The 19,563-nt window shown below is 42.3% G+C and overlaps 1 protein-coding gene across 1 annotated transcript in view; it reads right to left on the reverse strand.

Moving 5' to 3' along the window:
- The window catches only part of ric1 (RIC1 homolog, RAB6A GEF complex partner 1), a 209,619-nt gene that overhangs the window by 79,295 nt on the left and 110,761 nt on the right, over positions 1 to 19,563 (reverse strand). The window contains exon 5 of the mRNA XM_060839091.1: positions 12,651 to 12,793. Coding sequence (XP_060695074.1) covers positions 12,651 to 12,793 — 143 coding nt within the window. The remainder of the gene's footprint in view (positions 1 to 12,650; positions 12,794 to 19,563) is intronic.

The raw sequence follows: 19,563 nt of genomic DNA on the forward strand, positions 1-19,563 counted from the left end.
CACAAGGGCCTCAGATTAAAAAGAAAATTTCAAAAGTTAACATGGCATTTTGGGAATGTAAATTTAGTTTGTTAAATAAATCTGGAATGAATGCTACACTGTGATCATGAAATTTCCAGAATGGTTTAAAAAAAAGTTTGCTGAAGTCCTTTAGGGAAACAAATCAGCTGTTCTTACTTGGTCTACCTTATATATGACTCTACACTTACAGCAATTTAGTTCATTTTTAACATAGTTGTCAAGAATGTAGATCACAACCACTTTCTCAAATTAGGAATTGGAAATAAACTTCAACTAATGACATTACATTCAGTGAAGCAACCCATTTCATGGCAGGACTTGGATTGTGGGGTAGATAGCAGAGGCAATACATTTTTAACTATCCATAGACCGCATTATCACCTTTCTAGCTTTGCAAATATATATTTGAGGGGCATGGACATTGCTGGCTGGCCAGTATTTATTGCCCCTCCCTAGTTGTCCTTGGGAAGGTGATAGTGAGCTGTCTTCTTGAACCATTGCAGTCCACATGCTGTGGGTGGACCCATAAAGTTAGGAAAGGAATAATAGGATTTTGACCCACCAAAAGTGAAGAAACAGTAGTATATTTCCAAGTCAGGATGGGAGTGACTTGGAGGGGAACTTCCAAGTGGTGGTGCTCCCATATATCTGCTACTTTTGTGCTTTGAGACAGAAGTGGTCATGGGGTTGGAAGCTGTCATCTAAGGATCTTTGGTGAATTTCTGCAGTGCATCTTGTAGATAGTACACACTCCATTTATTGAGCATTGATGGTGGAGGGAGTGAATGTTTATGAATGTGGTGACAATGAATCAGGTTGCTTTGGCTCGCTGTCCCTGGCTTACTAACAACAATCTGTCTGCCTACCCACTTTCCTCTCTCCATTTGGGCTGTCTCTACTTATCTGCTCATTCCTTTTGCCCCTCCATCCCCAAAACCAGCATAAATACCACTCTTTCTAAGCTGATTTTAGTTCTGAAGGGTCATTGCATTTAATTCTGTTTTTTCTCCACAGATGCTGCCAGTTCTGTAGTGTTTCCCCAGCTATTTTTCATTTTGTTTGTTTCAGATCTCGAGTATCCACAGTTTCTTGTTTTGTTTTAGTTTTGTAAACAAAAACTCCATACCAACTGCAGTCACAGTACAATTAGAAATACTATTTTAAAAAATCATGAAGGAAGTAAATACCACTTTATTGTGTTGGTTCAAACTATTACCTCATTTATTTTACAGTAAAAAATGGATGATGGCACTATTTTCAGCAAGAATATTCATTTTTTGTAAGCTTTGGTTATGGAAAATAAGATATACCTTAATAATTTTCTAAATAAAAGCTTGCTTATTTATTAGCTAATGGTCACAAACTTTCAAAGGCAGCTCTTCTTTCTACTGTTAGAATACAGTTCTCTTGTATATTTGAGGCACTTCTTAGATCAGCTCTTGCTGCACAAACTGGATGGGGTAATATCCAGATGATACAAAGCTTGGGACACACGAAACTAACTACACTTGACTGTAAGAATAAGTTAAAAGAGAACAGGCAAAAGAGACAAATAAAGAGAGTCTTCAAAACCTAAAGAGAGAAGTCAAGGCAAAACAGCAGTGGAGCAATTTGAGTAAAGATGAGCAAAGTGGGAAAGGAAGGGCTAGACATTAATGGCTGCAGTACAACAAAAAAGCTCCATGCTATGAACAGTGGCTTTAAAAAAATTGAACTCTCTTCACTTGAATGTACAAGTATTTGTAAGAGGATAACTTGTACCTTAAATAGGGAAGTGAGTTTTTACCTTGACAGAAATATGGTTAAGTGAACAAGGTTTGAATTATCCCTTGTTGAGATAGGGAGTGGTGTCGCAGTGTTGTTTTTCAGGCTGGAGGCTTGTGACCAGTGGTGTGCCACAAGGATCAGTGCTGGGTCCACTGCTTTTTGTCATTTATATAAATAATTTGGATGTGAACGTAGGAGGTATGGTTAGTATATTTACAGATGACACCAAAATTGGCCAAAAAGGTTACCTCAAACCACACTGTGCAGAAGACTGATGAGTGGCAGACGAAGTTTAATTTAGATAAATGTGAGTTGCTGCATTTTGGAAAGGCAAATCAGGGCAGGGCTTATACACTTAATGGTAAGGTCCTGGGGAATGTTGCTGAACGAAGAGACCTTGGAATGCAAGTTCATAGTTCCAAGAAAGCAGAGATGTCAGCAAACAGGATAGTAAAGAAGGTGTTTTGTATGCTTGCCTTCGTTGATCAATGCATTGTGTATAGGATTTGGGAGGCTATGTTGTGGCTGTACAGAACATTAATTAGGGCACTTTTGATGTACTGCGTTCAATTCTGGTCTCCCTGCTCCAGGAAGGAAGTTGTGAAACTTGAAAGGCTTCAGAAAATATTTACAAGGATGCTGCCAGATTTGGAGGGTGTGAGCCAAAGGGAGATGCTGAATACACTGGGACTATTTTCTCCAGAACATTGGAGGCTGAGCATCGACTTTATAGGAGTATACAAAATCATGAGATATAGAAAGGGTGAATAGCCAAGGTCTTTCCTCCAGAGTAGCAGAGTCCAAAACTAGAGGGCATAGGTTTACAGTGAAGGGGACCTAAGGGGCAACTTGTTCACGCAGGAGGTGATGCGTGTATGGAATGAGCTGCCAGAGGAAGTGGTAGAGGCTGGTACAATTACAACATTTAAAAAGCATCTGGATGGGTAGATGAATAGGAAGGATTTAGACGGATATGGGTCAAATGTTGGCAAATGGGACCAAATTAATTTAGACCATCTGGTAGGCATGAACAAGTTAGACCGAAGGATCGGTTTCCATGCTGTATAACTCAATGACTAAGTTTTTTCCGAATCTTCTCCAGTTTAATACATCCTTCTTGTAACAGGGCAAACAGAACTGCTTAGAAAGAAGTCTCTGCAACATCCTGTACAACCTCAATATGACATCCACCATGTCTACCTGCTATGCAACTTTCAAAGAACTCTGTCCCTGAGCCCCTCGGTCTCTCTTTTCTCAACAACATTGCTGAGGTCCCGATCATTAATTGCATACGTCCAGTCCTTGCTTGTATTACCAAAATGCAATACCTCACATTTATGCAAATTAAACCTCATCTGTCATTCCTCACTCCATGACTCAACTAATCAAGACCTCCTTGCAATCTTAGATAACCTACTTCACTATCCACTACACCAACAATTTTGATGTTACCTACAAACTTACTAACCATGCCTCCTATATTCTCATCCAAACCATTTATCTAAATGACAAACAAGAGCAACCTAGTACCAAACCCTGCCTCCAGTCCAAACAACAACCAACCACCACCACCCTCTGTCTCTTACTGTAAAGCTACTTTGTATCCAATTGACAAGCTCACCTTGAATCCCATGTGATCTAACTTTACTAATTAGTTTATCATGCAGAACCAATTCAAAGATTTTACTAAAGCCTAAGTAAACAACATCAACCGCTCTAACCTCAATCATTTTGGTTACATCATTAAAAAACTCAATCAAGTTTGAGAGACACGATTTCCCTCGCACAACACCATGCTGACTACTGTCTCAGACTCCTCCCTCCCCTTCCTAGACCTTTCCATTTCTATCTCAGGCGACCGACTCAACACAGACATCTACTATAAACCCACTGACTCCCACAGCTATCTGGACGACACCTCCTCCCACCCTGCCCCCTGTAAAAACTCCATCCCATATTCCCAATTCCTTCGTCTCCGCCGCATCTGCTCCCAGGAGGACCAGTTCCAACACCGCACAGCCCAGATGGCCTCCTTCTTTAAGGACCGCAGATTCCCCCCAAACGTGATCGACGATGCCCTCCACCGCATCTCCTCCACTTCCCGCTCCTCCGCCCTTGAGCCCCACTCCTCCAACCGCCACCAAGACAGAACCCCACTGGTTCTCACCTACCACCCCACCAACCTCCGTATACAACGTATCATCCGCCGTCATTTCCGCCACCTCCAAACGGACCCCACCAACAGGGATATATTTCCCTCCCCTCCCCTATCAGCGTTCCGCAAAGACCACTCCCTTCGTGACTCCCTCGTCAGGTCCACACCCCCCACCAACCCAACCTCCACTCCCGGCACCTTCCCCTACAACCGCAGGAAATGTAAAACTTGCGCCCACACCTCCTCCCTCACTTCCCTCCAAGGCCCCAAGGGATCCTTCCATATCCGCCACAAGTTCACCTGTACCTCCACACACATCATCTATTGCATCCGCTGCACCCGATGTGGCCTCCTCTACATTGGGGAGACGGGCCGCCTACTTGCGGAACGCTTCAGAGAACACCTCAGGGACGCCGGGACCAACCAACCCAACCACCCCGTGGCTCAACACTTTAACTCTCCCTCCCACTCCACCGAGGACATGCAGGTCCTTGGACTCCTCCACCGGCAAAACATAACACGACGGTTGGAGGAAGAGCGCCTCATCTTCCACCTGGGAACTCTTCAACCACTAGGGATGAACTCAGATTTCTCCAGTTTCCTCATTTCCCCTCCCCCCACCTTGTCTCAGTCAGTTCCCTCAACTCAGCACCGCCTTCCTAACCTGCAATCTTCTTCCTAACCTCTCCGCCCCCACCCCACTCTGGCCTATCACCCTCATCTTGACCTCCTTCCACCTATCACATCTCCATCGCCCCTCCCCCAAGTCCCTCCTCCCTACCTTTTATCTTAGCCTGCCTGGCACCCTCTCCTCATTCCTGATGAAGGGCTTATGCCCGAAACGTCGAATTTCCTATTCCTTGGATGCTGCCTGACCTGCTGTGCTTTAACCAGCAACACATTTTCAACTATGCCTAATCCATCCTTCCCTCCCCAAATGCACGTAAATCCTATCTTTCAGGATCACCTCCGACAACTTATCCACCAGTGATGTCAGACTCTCAGGTCTATAGTTTCCAGGCTTCTCCTTACAGCCTTTTTAAAATAATGGCATATTAGCCACCCCCCCAGTCATTTGGTACTTCACCACATTTATAGATAATACAAACATATCTGCTTGGGGTCCTGGAAGTTCCTCCCTAACATCCCACATTTTCCTGGGATGCACTTGATCAGGTCCTGAAACCTCTACATTTTTCTGAGAGCTCCAGCACCTCCTTTGCTGTAATGTGAACTGTTTTCAAAATATCAGTATTGATTTCCAGGAGGTCTCTAGCCTCCATTTCTTTCTCAACAGTAAAAGCTGATGCAAAATACTCATTTATTATCTCTCCCATCTCTTAAGGTTTAACAAAGATGACCTTATTGATATTTAAGAGGTCCTACTCTCTCTCTAGCTGTTCTCTTACTCTTAACACATTTGTAGAATCTTTATGGATTATCTTTAACTTTATCTGCCAAGGATATTTCATGTCCATTTTTGCCTTCCTGATTTCCTTCATAAGAATGCCCTACATATTTTTATATTTTAAGAGATTCAGTTGATTGCAGTTGTCCATATATAACATATAATTCTTTTCTTATTCGTGACTAGAATCTCAATATCTACATTCATCCATTGTTCCCTAATCTTATCAGCCTTGCCTTTCATCCTAAAAAGAGCAGAATGTCTCTGAAAACTCGATATCACACTTTTGAAGGCCTTCCACCTGTCAGTCATCCCTGCAAACAGTCTACTCCAATCAACTTCTGAAAGTTGTGTTTTTTACTGTCAAATTTTGCCTTATTCCAATTAAGAACTTTAACTTTTATGGAAGACTTATCCTTTCCCATAAACTAATAGTATTATGATCACTACTCCAAAAGTGTTCCCTGACTAATACTTCAGTCATTTATGTTGCCTCATTCCCCAGGAGGTCAACAATTGCGCTCTCTCGTAGGAACATTTACATATTGACAAAGAAAATTTTCCTGAACACATTTAACAAGTTCTTCATCATCCACACCTTTAACACTGTGGCAGTCCAAGTCAATATTTGAAAAATTAAAACCCCTATATGTTATTATTCTTACATATATTTGAGATTTCTCTACACATTTGCTTCTCAATTTCCATCTGACTATTGGGGGGCCTATAGTACAATCCCATCAAGGTGATCATCCCTTTCTTCTTTCTAATTTCAACCCATACATTTTTATTGGACAATCCCTCAGAAATGCCTTCTCTAATTACAGAAGTAGTGCTTACATTAATCAAAAATGCCACTCCCTCCTCCTCATCTATCCTTCCTACAACATCTAAGACCTGGAATATTGAGTTGCCAGTCCTGTCCTTCCCTCAGCCAAGTCGGTAATATAGCTATGACGTTCCAGTCCCATTTTCCCATACATTATGAGTTCATCAACCTTACCTGTTAAGACCACTTGCCTTGAAATAAATTTGGTTTAGTTCTTCAGAGTTAGCTCGTTCTGACTTGCTCATATGCCTTTTCTAATTAAAGTGCCCTTTTCAGCATCACCTTTCTTTTTATTTTCACTGTTACTGAAGAACCTCACCCCTGTACAAATGCTTACAGGTTCCCAAAGCAAAACTAGCAAATCTCCTTGCCAAGGTATTGGTCCCTTTCCAGTTCAGATGAAACTCATCCTTTAAAACAGGTCTTTTCTGTCCCAGAAGAGATCACAATGATCCAAGAAACGGAACCCCTGCACATTGCACCACCTCTTCAGCCACTGATTTATCTCCCCTATCCTTTTATTCCCTACATTAGAACTTGACACCTGCAGTAAACTAGAAATTATTCTTCTGACGTTTTTTTTTAAACCTTCTATCTAACCTCTTATAGTCACCCTGCAAAGCCTTAACCATTTTACTAACTCAATCATTCCTACAGATTCATAAATTTCTGGATTCTCACTCTCTTCTTTGACAATATGCTTCAAACGTTTTGAGTCATCCTTAACCCTGACACCATAAAAGCAACATTTCTTAGATTTTCAAAAGGTTCTTTGAGAAGATGCCACACCGACAGATGTTGGGACTGTTTTGCTTGGAGAGAAGGCTAAGAGAAGATTTGATAAATTTTTTTCAAAGTTACGAAGAGTCTGGACAGAGTTGATAGGGTAAAACCATTTCACCATGTAAGGAGATCGAGAACCAGAGGGCAGATGATTAAAGCGCTTTGCAAAAGAAGGAAATAAGAGACTGAGAAAATATTTCTTTCACATAACAAGTAGTTAGGGCATGGAATACATGCCTGGGAGTGTTGAAAAGACATGCTCATTTGAGGCATTCAAGGCGGTATTGAGTTGCAGGGAAAATGCGAGAGATTTGCACTAAGTTAAATTGCTGAGAGCCAGCATAGACACAATGAGCTGAATGATCTCCTTCTGCAAAGTTTCTGTGATTCAGAAGGTTAAGAGGCAATAGTAGGAATTCTCTAATTGAGATCAATCTATATAGGCTCAGTTAATGGAAAGGGAGCAGAGAATTTTGATGTATGGGGCATTTTCAATTTGGCAAGTTTAAATAGTCAAGCACCACAGGGGCTCATGAATCTTTGGAATTATGTAACCAAGAGGGTTCTGGTCACTCCAAGGTCTCATAGCAACAAGTGATCCAGAAAGTAGATAGGGAAGTAGAACTGAGGCAGAAACTGAGGCTTCTCCAAGACCGTGTTAGGGAACTGGAGCTGGAGTTGGATGAACTTAGGATCATTCAGGAAGCAGAGAGGGTCATAGATCGGAGCTTCAGGGAACTCCAAAGATTGCAGACAGATGGGTGACAGTGAGGGGGACTGGGAGGAAGCAGCCAGTACAGAGACCCCTGCTGCCGCTCCCCTCAAGAACAAGGATTCCGTTTTGGATACTTGTGGGTGGGACGACTTACCAGGGGTAAGCAATGGGGTTCAGGCCTCTGGCACGGAGCCTGTCCTCGTTGCTCAGAAGGGAAGGGTGGAGGAGAGCAGAGCAATAGTTATTGGGGACTCGATAGTTCAGGGCACAGATAGGCGGTTTTGTGGGGGCGAGAGAGACTCACGTTTGGGATGTTGCCTCCCAGGTGCAAGGGTCGTGATCGTGTTTTCCGGGTCCTTAAGGGGGAGGGGGAACAGCCCGAAGTCATGGTCTACATTGGCACCAACGACATAGGTAGGAAGAGGGATGAGGATGTTAGGCAGGCTTTCAGGGAGCTAGGTTAGAAGCTCAGAGTTAGAACAAACAGAGTTGTTGTCTCAGGTTTGTATCTGGATAACTGGGGTTCTTTCTGGGGAAGGAGGGACCTCTATAAACAGGATAAGACCAGAAGACATAGGAGTGGAAGTAAAGCCATTTGGCCCATCGAGTCCACTCTGCCATTCAATCATGGCTGATGGGCATTTCTACTCCACTTACCCGCATTCTCCCCGTAGCCCTTAATTCCTTGAGACATCAAGAATCTATCAATCTCTGCCTTGAAGACATTTAGCATCCCGGCCTCCACTGCACTCTGCGGCAATGAATTCCACAGGCCCACCACTCTCTGGCTGAAGAAATGTTTCCGCATTTCTGTTCTGAATTGACCCCCTCTAATCCCTGTGTCCAGGGATCCTCGTCTCCTCGCCTAATGGAAAAAAATTCCTAACGTCCACCCTTTCCAAGCCATGTATTATTTTGTAAGTTTCTATTAAATCTCCCCTTAATCTTCTAAACTCCAATGAATACAATCCATGAATACAATCCCAGGATCCTCAGCCGTTCCTCGTATGTTAGACCAACCATTCCAGGGATCATCTGTGTGAATCTCCGCTGGACACGTTCCAGTGCCAGTATGTCCTTCCTGAGGTGTGGGGACCAAAACTGGACGAAGTACTCCAAATGGGGCCTAACCAGAGCTTTATAAAGTTTCAATAGCACAACGGTGCTTTTATATTCCAACCCTCTTGAGATAAGTGACAACATTGCATTTGCTTTCTTAATCACGGACTCAACCTGCATGTTTACCTTTAGAGAATCCTCGACTAGCACTCCCAGATCCCTTTGTACTTTGGCTTTATGAATTTTCTCACCGTTTAGAAAGTAGTTTATGCTTTTATTCTTTTTTCCAAAGTGCAAGACCTCGCATTTGCTCATGTTGAATTCCATCAGCCATTTCCTGGACCACTCTCTCAAACTGTCTAGATCCTTCTGCAGCTTCCCCACTTCCTCAGGACTACCTGCCTGTCCACCTAACTTCGTATCATCTGCAAGCTTCGCTAGAATGGCCCCAGTCCCTTCATCCAGATCATTAATATATAATGTGAACAGCTGTGGCCCCAACACTGAACCCTGCGGGACACCACTTGTCACCAGCTGCCATTCCGAAAAAGAACCTTTTATCCTAACTCTCTGCCTTCTGTCAGACAGCCAATCCTCAATCCATCCCAGTAGCTCACCTCGAACACAATGGGCCCTCACCTTGCTCAGCAGCCTCCCGTGTGGCACCTTATCAAAGGCCTTTTGGAAGTCTAGATAGACCACATCCACTGGGTTTCCCTGGTTTAACCCACTTGTCACCTCTTCAGGGATGGTCTACACCTGAACCTGAGGGGCACCAGTATCCTTGGGGGGAGGTTTGCTAGTGCTCTTTGGGGGGGTTTAAACTAACTCTGCAGGGGCATGGGAACCTAGACTATAGCATTAAGGTGCAGGACCTGGAGTGTAGGGAGGTTAGGAACATGGCATCAATCTCAAAGGAGGGTCCCTCTAAACAGGAAAGTGGCTTGAAGTGTGTATTCTTCAATGCGAGAAGTATACGAAATAAGGTAGGTGAAGTTGCAGCGTGGGTTGGTACCTGGGATTTCGATATTGTGTTCTACATGGGTAGAACAGGGACAGGATTGGCTGTTGCAGGTTCCAGGGTTTAAAGGTATTAGTAGGGTCAGAGGTGGGGGTAAAAGAGAGGGTGTGGCATTGCTTGTCAAAGATAGTATTTCAGCGGTGGAAAGGATGATGGATGGAGACTCACCATATGAGATAGTTTGGGCTGAGCTTAGAAATAGGAAAGGTGAGGTCACCCTGTTAGGAGTTTTCTACAGGCCTCCTAATAGTCCTAGAGATGTAGAAGAAAGGATTGCGAGGATGATTCAGGAGAAGAGTGAAAGTAATAGGGTGGTTGTTATGGGGGACTTTAACTTCCCAGATATAGACTGGGAAAGCTATAGCGCGAGTACGTTAGATGGGTGGGTGTTTGCCCAATGTGTGCAGGAGGGTTTCCTGACACAATATGTAGACAGGCCAACAAGAGGTGAGGCCATACTGAATTTGGTTCTGGGTAACGAACCAGGCGAGGTGTTAGAATTGGAGGTAGGTGAGCACTTTGGGGACAGTCACCACAATTGGGTGACTTTTACTCTAGTGATGGAGAGGGATAAGTGTGCACTGCAGGGCAAGAGTTATAGCTGGGGGCAGGGAAATTATGATGCGGTGAGGCATGACTTCGAACGCGTGGTTTGGAAAAGTAGGCTTCAAGGGAAGGGTGCAATCGATATGTGGAGCTTGTTCAAGGAGCAACTATTGAGTGTCCTTGATAAGTATGTACCTGTCAGACAGGGAGGAAAGGGTCGTGTGAGGGAGTCGTGGTTTAATAAGGAATTGGAATCCCTTGTTAAAGGGAAGAGGGCGGCCTATGTAAAGATGAGGCGTGAAGGTTCAATTGGGGCGATTGAGAGTTAAGGTAGCCAGGAAGGATCTAAAGAGAGAGCTAAGAGCAGCAAGGAGGGGACATGAAAAGTCCTTGGTTGGTAGGATTAGGGAAAACCCAAAGGAATAAAAGAATGACTACGGTAGGAATAGGTCCAGTCAAGGATAGTAGTGGGAAGTTGCGTGTGGAGGCTGAAGAGATTGGGGAGACACTGAATGAATACTTTTCGTCAGTATTCACTCAGGAACAGGACATTGTTGCCGATGTGAATATTGAGTCACAATTAAGTAGAATGGATGGCTTTGAGGTATGTAGGGAAGAGGTGTTGGAAACTCTGGAAAGGGTGAAAATAGATAAGTCCCCTGGGCCTGATGGCATTTATCCTAGGATTCTTTGGGAAGCAAGGGAGGAGATTGCAAAGCCATTGGCCTTGATTTTTATGTCCTCGTTGTCTACAGGAATAATGCCAGAAGACTGGAGGATAGCAAATGTGGTTCCCTTGTTCAAGAAGGGGAGTAGGGATAACCCTAGTAACTATAGGCTGGTGAGTCTCATTTCTGTTGTGGGCAAAGTCTTACAGAGAATTGTAAGGGATAGGATTTATGAACATCTGGATAGGAATAATGTGATCAAGGATAGTCAGCATGGTTTTGTGAAGGGCAGGTCGTGCCTCACAAACCTTATTGAATTCTTTGAGAAGGTGACTATGGAAGTGGACGAGAGTAAAGCGGTAGATGTGGTGTATATGGATTTTAGTAAGGTGTTTGATAAGGTTCCCCATGGTAGGCTACTGCAAAAAATACGGAGATATGGCATTGAGGGTGAGTTGGAGGTTTGGATTAGGAGTTGGCTGGCTGGAAGACGACAGAGGGTAGTAGTTGATGATAAAGATTCATCTTGGAGTGCAGTTACGAGCGGTGTTCCGCAAGGATCTGTTTTGGGACCATCGCTGTTTGTCATTTTTATAAATGACCTGGAGGAAGGGCTAGAAGGTTGGGTGAGCAAGTTTGCGGATGATACGAAAGTTGGTGGAGTTGTTGACAGTGAGGAAGGATATGGCAGGTTACAGCGGGATATAGATAAGCTGCAGAGCTGGGCAGAAAGGTGGCAAATGGAGTTCAATGTAGGCAAGTGAGAAGTGATTCACTTTGGTAAGAGTAACAAGAAGATGGGGTACTGGGCTAATGGTCAGATACTTGTTAGTGTGGATGAGCAGAGGGATCTTGGTGTCCATGTACACAGATCTCTGAAAGTTGCCACCCAGGTAAATAGTGCTGTGAAGAAGGCATATGGCATACTGGCTTTTATTGGTAGAGGAATTGAGTTCCAGAGTCCTGAGGTCATGTTGCAGTTGTATAAGACTCTGGTGCGGCCGCATCTGGAGTAATGTATGCAGTTTTGGTCGCCATACTATAGGAAGGATGTGGAGACACTGGAACGGGTGCAGAGGAGGTTTACCAGGATGTTGCCTGGTATGGTAGGAAGATCGTATGAGGAAAGGCTGAGGCACTTGGGGCTGTTTTCATTGGAGAAAAGAAGGTTTAGGGGTGACTTGATAGAGGTGAACAAGATGATTAGGGGTTTAGATAGGGTTGACCATGAGAACCTTTTTCCACATATGGAGTCAACTATTATGAGGGGACATAGCTTTAACTTAAGGGGTGGTAGGTATAGGACAGATGTTAGGGGTAGATTCTTTACTCAGCAAGTCTTGAGTTCATGGAATGCCCTGCCAGGAGCAGTGGTGGACTCTCCCTCTTTATGGGCATTTAAACGGGCATTGGATAGGCATATGGAGGATAGTGGGCTAGTGTAGGTTAGGTAGGCTTGGATCGGCACAACATCGAGAGCCAAAGGGCCTGTACTGCGCTGTATTTTTCTATGTTCTATGTTCTATATGTCACCAGTATGCTGAATGGAAGAGGAGGTTTTGAAGGGTCTTATGATTTTTGTTTTATTTATTCACATTTATATTATTCTGCAAGCTAACTTACTCTAGCTAAGCTGAATTTCAGCACAGTTCAAATTCACTAAGTATGAAGACCTTACCTCTCAAAGACTGCAGGTCTACAGAAAATGGGACTGAACAAAGATTAATGGCTTTCCTTCCATTTGTCAAGCCATCCCAATGAATAAGGTGGAGTATCCCATCATTAGTAGCAATGACCAAATCGTCCTGCATGGACTGCAAACTGAGCAAAGAGGGAAAATAAAATTAGTTTAGGAACTTTGATGCATTACAATAAAATTCAGAGTGGAATTCACTAAGTTTAATCACGAGCAGAAGCATACATAAATCCAATTTTCAGTTACTCTACTCAACAATCGACTAAGTAGTAGACTTTGATCATGGTTAAATGGAATGAAACACAATAGCACTTTTCCTGGAGGTAAAATATGCCATTTCAGATTTAAGCTGAAAATGTATTGCTGGAAAAGCGCAACAGGTCAGGCAGCATCCAAGGAGCAGGAGCTTCGACGTTTCGGGCATAAGCCATTCCTGAGGAAGGGCTTATGCCTGAAACGTCGAATCTCCTGCTCCTTGGATGCTGCCTGACCTGCTGAGCTTTTCCAGCAACACATTTTCAGCTCTGATCTGCAGCATCTGCAGACCTCACTTTCTCCTCGCAGATTTAAGCACAATACTGCTAAACAAATGTTAAATTATAATTGAGAAATGTCTTTACACAGTGGTTGGTTAGAAAGTGAATAAATAACACAATTTTATTTAAACAGAATTAGAAAATAAAATAAGGATTACTGACACTGTCAGATGAGAAATCAACGCGAACTCCTCTCTTTCCTAGCAGGTAGACGTTAACAATTCAATACCACCCCTTGAAAAGCAAGGAATTTTCCCAATGGGATGTACACCCAGACCACAATTCAACCAATGGCACTAAAAACAGATGATCTAATCATCCATAAGATTAAAGGCTTTGAGGATAGCATATTATTAGATGTAGTCATTCCACAGTTAAGTGCGTTCAGAGAGGAAATGAGTGACCACAGACTGTCAAGAAGAAAATGCAGTACGCAGGTATTCTCTGACTGCATCTCACTCTCCAATCTGTACTGAAAATCTGAATGCTGATGACAGCAATGGTTCATCTAGGAAAGTAACCAGAGTGAAGTCCATGGCACCACGTTTGGCTCAAACATATAGATAGATTAAGGAATGGGAGGTCAACAATCACACTAACGAACAAAAGCTTCTGCAGTTGCAGATGTGAATACAGGATACTACATTGCCTCCTTGATGACAAGGTCAAAGATGTCACTTTTAAGAGGTAGGGTGAATAGCCAGTTACGGTCCACATTGGCATGAATGATTTCAGCAGAAAGTCATCGTTCAGTCTGAATTTAGGAAGCTACATAAGAAAGTAGCAAGGAACATCTTAGTGATCAATTTTGGACATCTCTTAGAAACTCATGCAAATAACTATAGAAATAGGAGGATTAAGCAGATGAAATAATAGCTGGAAAGATTATGGAGGACGCAGGACTTGAAATTCCTGGGATCAGCTCTTGTGGAAGATGGGAGTTATACAGGTTGAATTGGTTTCACCTAAACAAGACCAGGACAAGTGCCCTTAATGCACAATTTATTAGTATTATTTGGGAAAGTTTTTAACTAACTTGGTTGAAGTGTGGGAATCGGGGGGGGTACCAAAGTGGGAAAACAAGGTCCACAGAATACTGGGAAAGGCAGGTAGCACTGAAGTATAAAACGATGTTATTAAAGGAGTTTAGAAGAAGGTAGAAAATAATAAAATGTAATTTAGAATTAAGGCACATTTACATGGATATACAGATTATGACAAAAAGATTGTTGAATAAAAAGCACAGATTGTCTGATGGTGAAAATATCTTGTGGTTATAACAGAGGCCTGGCTCAAAGGTAGCAAGGCAGAGTATTAAAAATTCATCAATTCAAGATGGTCAAGAAAAATAGGAAAAGGAAGGAAAGGGAAAAGAGGCAGCAGTATTGTCTAAGAACATTGCAGTAGAAAGATTTTCGAAAGCAGTGTAGTATGGAACCGATTTGGCTGGAAGTGAGGAAGGGAAAAGGTATGTTTGTTCAGTTGTAATCGACAGAGCACCAACTGGTGGGAAAGGCGGCAAGAACAAAACTGCAAGGAATTTACAAGGAAATTCAGGAATTAGAAGAGAATCAATAGCTCTGAAGCAGGGTCACTGACCTCGAAATGTTAACTGATTTCCCTCCACAGGTGCTGTGAGACCTGAATTTCTCCAGCAATTCTTTCTTTTGAAAGTCCAGGAATTACAAAGGAGAATTGGGAAACATCAATTAACTGAATACAATAGTAGCATAAAAGTAGTGTAAAGAGGGGCGAGAGTTCTTGGATCGTGTTCAGGATTTTTTTTCCTTTAGCAGTGTGTTTCTAGTATAACAAGAAGAGGGGCTGTACTTGTCCTGGTACTCGCGAATCAGCCAATGGATCAACGTGAATGAGGAAACATTCATGGGATAGTAATCATTCCAATAAAATTTAGATTGGCCATGGAAAGATAAGGAATAATCCAGATTAAAAATATTTAACTGAGGATAAATCACTTCAAATGGATCTGGCCCAGGAAAATCAGAATCAAAAGGTTGAGACAATGGATTGACTTTAAAGAGGTAGTCCAGCACAGTCTAACTAGGGAAAAGTGTGACTAATAAACCCAAAGCTCCCTGTATGACAAAAGGTATTGTGATTAATATTTTATAAAATGCTTACAAGAAATAATAGATCAATAATGTAACTGAAAACCAGGTTGAATATAAAAGATACAAAAGGGAATTGATTAAACAAAAAGAGAGCGCAAATAGGAAAGACAAAGCAAGAAATGAAACCACAGACTAACAAAGAAGGGAATCTAGAAGTTATATATATAAATCATTAAAAGATGGTTGAAAAGGCAGTGTAGGGCTAATAAGTGACCAAGATGATTTGCACACGGAGGGCAGAGGGCATGCCTAAGGTATTTACGTGAAACTTTGTATTGATCTTTACTGAGCAAAATGATCCTATGTCAATCATGATGAAAAAGGTGGCATTGTAATTCAAATCTGTGAAGCATTTAAAAATCGGTGAGGTGAAATTGAATAGATTGCCTGTATTTAAAGGTGATGAGGCACCAGGATAGGAGGAAATGTGTCAGTGGATACTAAAGGAAGTCACAATGGAAATTGAGATAGTGAGCATAATTTTCCATATTCCCTAAAACTCAGGGGTAGTGTCAGAGAACTGAAGAATTGTAAATGCATGCGCATATTCAAATAAAGGATGTCATGATAATCCCAACAATGACAGGCCAGTGAAGATTCTAAAAATAACAATCCATGAGAAAATTACTGGACAAATGCAGTATAATAAAAGCCAGAATAAATTTGGTACAGGAAAATAACATTTGACGACTTTGCTTGCATATTTTGGTGAGGTAACAGGGGGTAGATCACAGAATCACAAGTGTTACTATGTAGCAGATAGTCATTCAGCCCGCATGTCTTCAAACTCTTCAAATGAAGATTATTACCAATGCTTAATTTACTTTTCCCCCCTTTCCCTTGCACATTATTTTTATCCAAATATTCATCCAGTGATGAGGGTAATTACTGTGGATGTGTTGTACATGACCGACAGGGATCCCTGCTTTTCTTGGAAGAGCAGAGTCTGATTAGAACAAGTCAACATGGATTTAGTAAGGGGAGGTCGTGTCTGACAAACCTGTTGGAATTCTTTGAAGAGGTGACAAGTAGGTTAGACCAGGGAAACCCAGTGGATGTGGTCTATCTAGACTTTCAAAAGACCTTTGATAAGGTGCTACACGGGAGGCTGCTGAGCAAGGTGAGGGCCCATCGTGAGCTACAGGTATGGATTGGCTGTCTGACAGAAGGCAGAGAGATGGGATGAAAGGTTCTTTTTCGGAATGGCAGCCGGTGACAAGCGGTGTCCTGCAGGGTTCAGTGTTGGGGCCACAGCTGTTCACATTATATATTAATGATCTGGATGAAGGGACTGGGGGCATTCTAGCGAAGTTTGCCAATGATACGAAGTTAGGTGGACAGGCAGGTAGTACTGAGGAAATGGGGAGGCTGCAGAAAGATCTAGACAGTTTGGGAAAGTAGTCCAGGAAATGGCTGATGGAATTCAACGTGAGCAAATGCGAGGTCTTGCATTTTGGCAAAAAAGAATAAAAGCAAAGACTACTTTCTAGTAGTGAGAAAATTCGTAAAGCCAAACTACAAAGGGATCTGGGAGTGCTAGTCGAGGATTCTCTAAAGGTAAACATGCAGGTTGAGTCTGTGATTAAAAAAGCAAATGCAATGCTGTCATTTATCTCAAGAGGGTTGGAATATAAAAGCACCGTTGTGCTACTGAAACTTTATAAAGCTCTGGTTAGTTCCCATTTGGAATACTGTGACCAGTTTTGGTCCCCACACCTCAGGAAGGACATACTGGCACTGGAACGTGTCCAGCAGAGATTCACACGGATGATCCCTGAAATGGTTGGTCTAACATACGAGGAACGGCTAAGGATCCTGGGATTGTATTCATTGGAGTTTAGAAGATTAAGGGGAGACTTAATAAAAACTTACAAGATAATACATGGCTTGGAAAGGGTGGACGCTAGGCAATTGATTCCGTTAGGTGAGGAGACTAGGACCCGTGGACACAGCCTTAGAATTAGAGGGGGTCAATTCAGAACAGAAATGCGGAGACATTTCTTCAGCCAGAGAGTGGTGGGCCTGTGGAATTCATTGCCGCAGAGTGCAGTGGAGACCGGGACGCTAAATGTCTTCAAGGCAGAGATTGACAGATTCTTGATGTCACGAGGAATTAAGGGCTACGGGGAGAATGCGGGTAAGTGGAGTTGAAATACCCAATGGCCATAATTGAACAGCGGAGTGGACTCAATGGGCCGAATGGCCTTACTTCCACTCCTATGTCTTATGGTCATATGGTCTTAAAAAACATTTTATATAGTATTGCATTATAGACGCGTGGGTAAAATTCTAGTTCATGGAATAAAAAAGGACTCTCGCATGAATGTGGAGCGGGCTGAGTGATATGAAAGAGCAACATTTAAAGGTTATTTAAAAGGTATGTTCTGGAATTTCCCAAAGGTTTGGTGTTATAACCTTGTTCAGTTTCTGCAAAACTTGAAAGTATTGTGAACTGCGAGGAGGACAATGCAGAAACTTGAAAAGACATAGTAATTGGTAGAATAGGTGGAAACGTGGCAGATTAAGTTTCATACAGATAAGTATGAAGGGATTCAATTTATAATTGCAGAGGGGTGTAGGAACAAAGGGAACTGGGTATACGCATGCATAAATTATTCAAGGTGGTAGGAGAGACTGGAAAAACATGTATAATAAAGCATACAGCATGCTAGGTTTAATCAACAAGGCTACAGAATCAAAAACAAGGAAGCTACACTAAATGTCTAAATCACATGATATGAGTTCTGCCTCAAATGGATGAAAAGACATGAAGCCTTTTGACACAGAGCAGAAATGTCTGACACAAATGGACCCAGAAATGAGGAACTTCACTTATTACATGAAGAGGGTGGGCCTCTTTTCCTTGTGGAAGAGAAGGTTGGGTGAAGATTTAAGGGAGGCATTCAAAACTATAAGAAAAAAAATGTTCACATCCTAGGAAGTATCAAGAACTAGGGTGACAGATTTAAGGAAACTGACAGAAGAAACAAAGTCAATGTGCAACCTTTTCAGATCATAAGTGATTAGGACCTAAACTGCACTGACTGTGTGCGCAGTGGAAACAGGCTCAATTGAGGTACTTAAGGAGGAACTGGGTTATCTTAAAAGGAAGAATGTGCAGGCTATTTGGAAGAGACAGCTGAGTGGCACTAGATGAATTGCTGTTCAGGGGGACCAGCAGAGACAACATGTTGAACGGCCTGCTTCTAAGCAATGGCCTTTCCTTTTCCATATACATCTCATACTAAATGCTCAGTCCTCCAATGTGGTCCAAAGTGATCATCCTAAATATTTTATAATTTAACATGCTTTAGGATATCTAGAGTCTGTGAAAGAGGTGACATGCAAGCTAATATCATCAACAGATTAACTTCAGCATATAAACTCAAACTCCAATTAGTGGAATCAATTTTTCAAGATATGGTGTGCGTATGGTAATGTTTGCAAATTTTACAATATGTTATGTGATTCAACTGTTGAACAACCTAATGACCACTCAAATATTAATTTGGCCTTATTCTGCAAGCTATTACATGATCGCTTTGGGAGGATTTAAGAAAGGAATGATTCCAAGCTTTTCTTTGAGATTAAGGTGTTTCTGAAATTTAATCTTGATGGTGAAATTGTTGAATGAAGTTAATCGCCCATGAGTGATTTGCTAATAGGTGAGGTATACAGGATATAGCCAGTCGAGCTCATTACTATCACTGTGTGATTCTTATGCAGTTTCAGATCACGCAAAATCTCGATAGGTAGGGTGATCCTGGTTCTACATGTTACACATAATTACCGATGCAGTCTTGACAATCTGTTTAAATTCAATTAAACTTGGGCTGCTCTCCACTTGTGCCCAAAAAATTACAAAATATTTACAGTACAGAAACATATAAATTTGGCCCAAAGCTTCATGTCCATCCACAAAAGTGACCTTTCACATTTCATCTAATCCCATCAACATACAGTGTACTTGCTCCATACTCCCTCCTTAGGTATCTAGCTTCCTCCCATATGCATGTAATGTTGATACTCCACACACTCTAGGTAAAGAGTTTTCTTTTGAATTTCCTATTGAATTGATTAACAACCATCTTCCATTTATGTCTCTAGGGCAGATCTCTTCTGAACAGAATCATCACTGTTATGTTGTATGCTTTCAAACCTTTATGCAATCTTGAGCAGCTCTATTTGGTTATTCCAGTGTCTTCTCTCTTTTAGGAAGTCAAGCTT

This window comes from Hemiscyllium ocellatum, chromosome 2, assembly GCF_020745735.1.
Source record: "Hemiscyllium ocellatum isolate sHemOce1 chromosome 2, sHemOce1.pat.X.cur, whole genome shotgun sequence".
Taxonomy (NCBI): Eukaryota; Metazoa; Chordata; class Chondrichthyes; order Orectolobiformes; family Hemiscylliidae; genus Hemiscyllium; species Hemiscyllium ocellatum.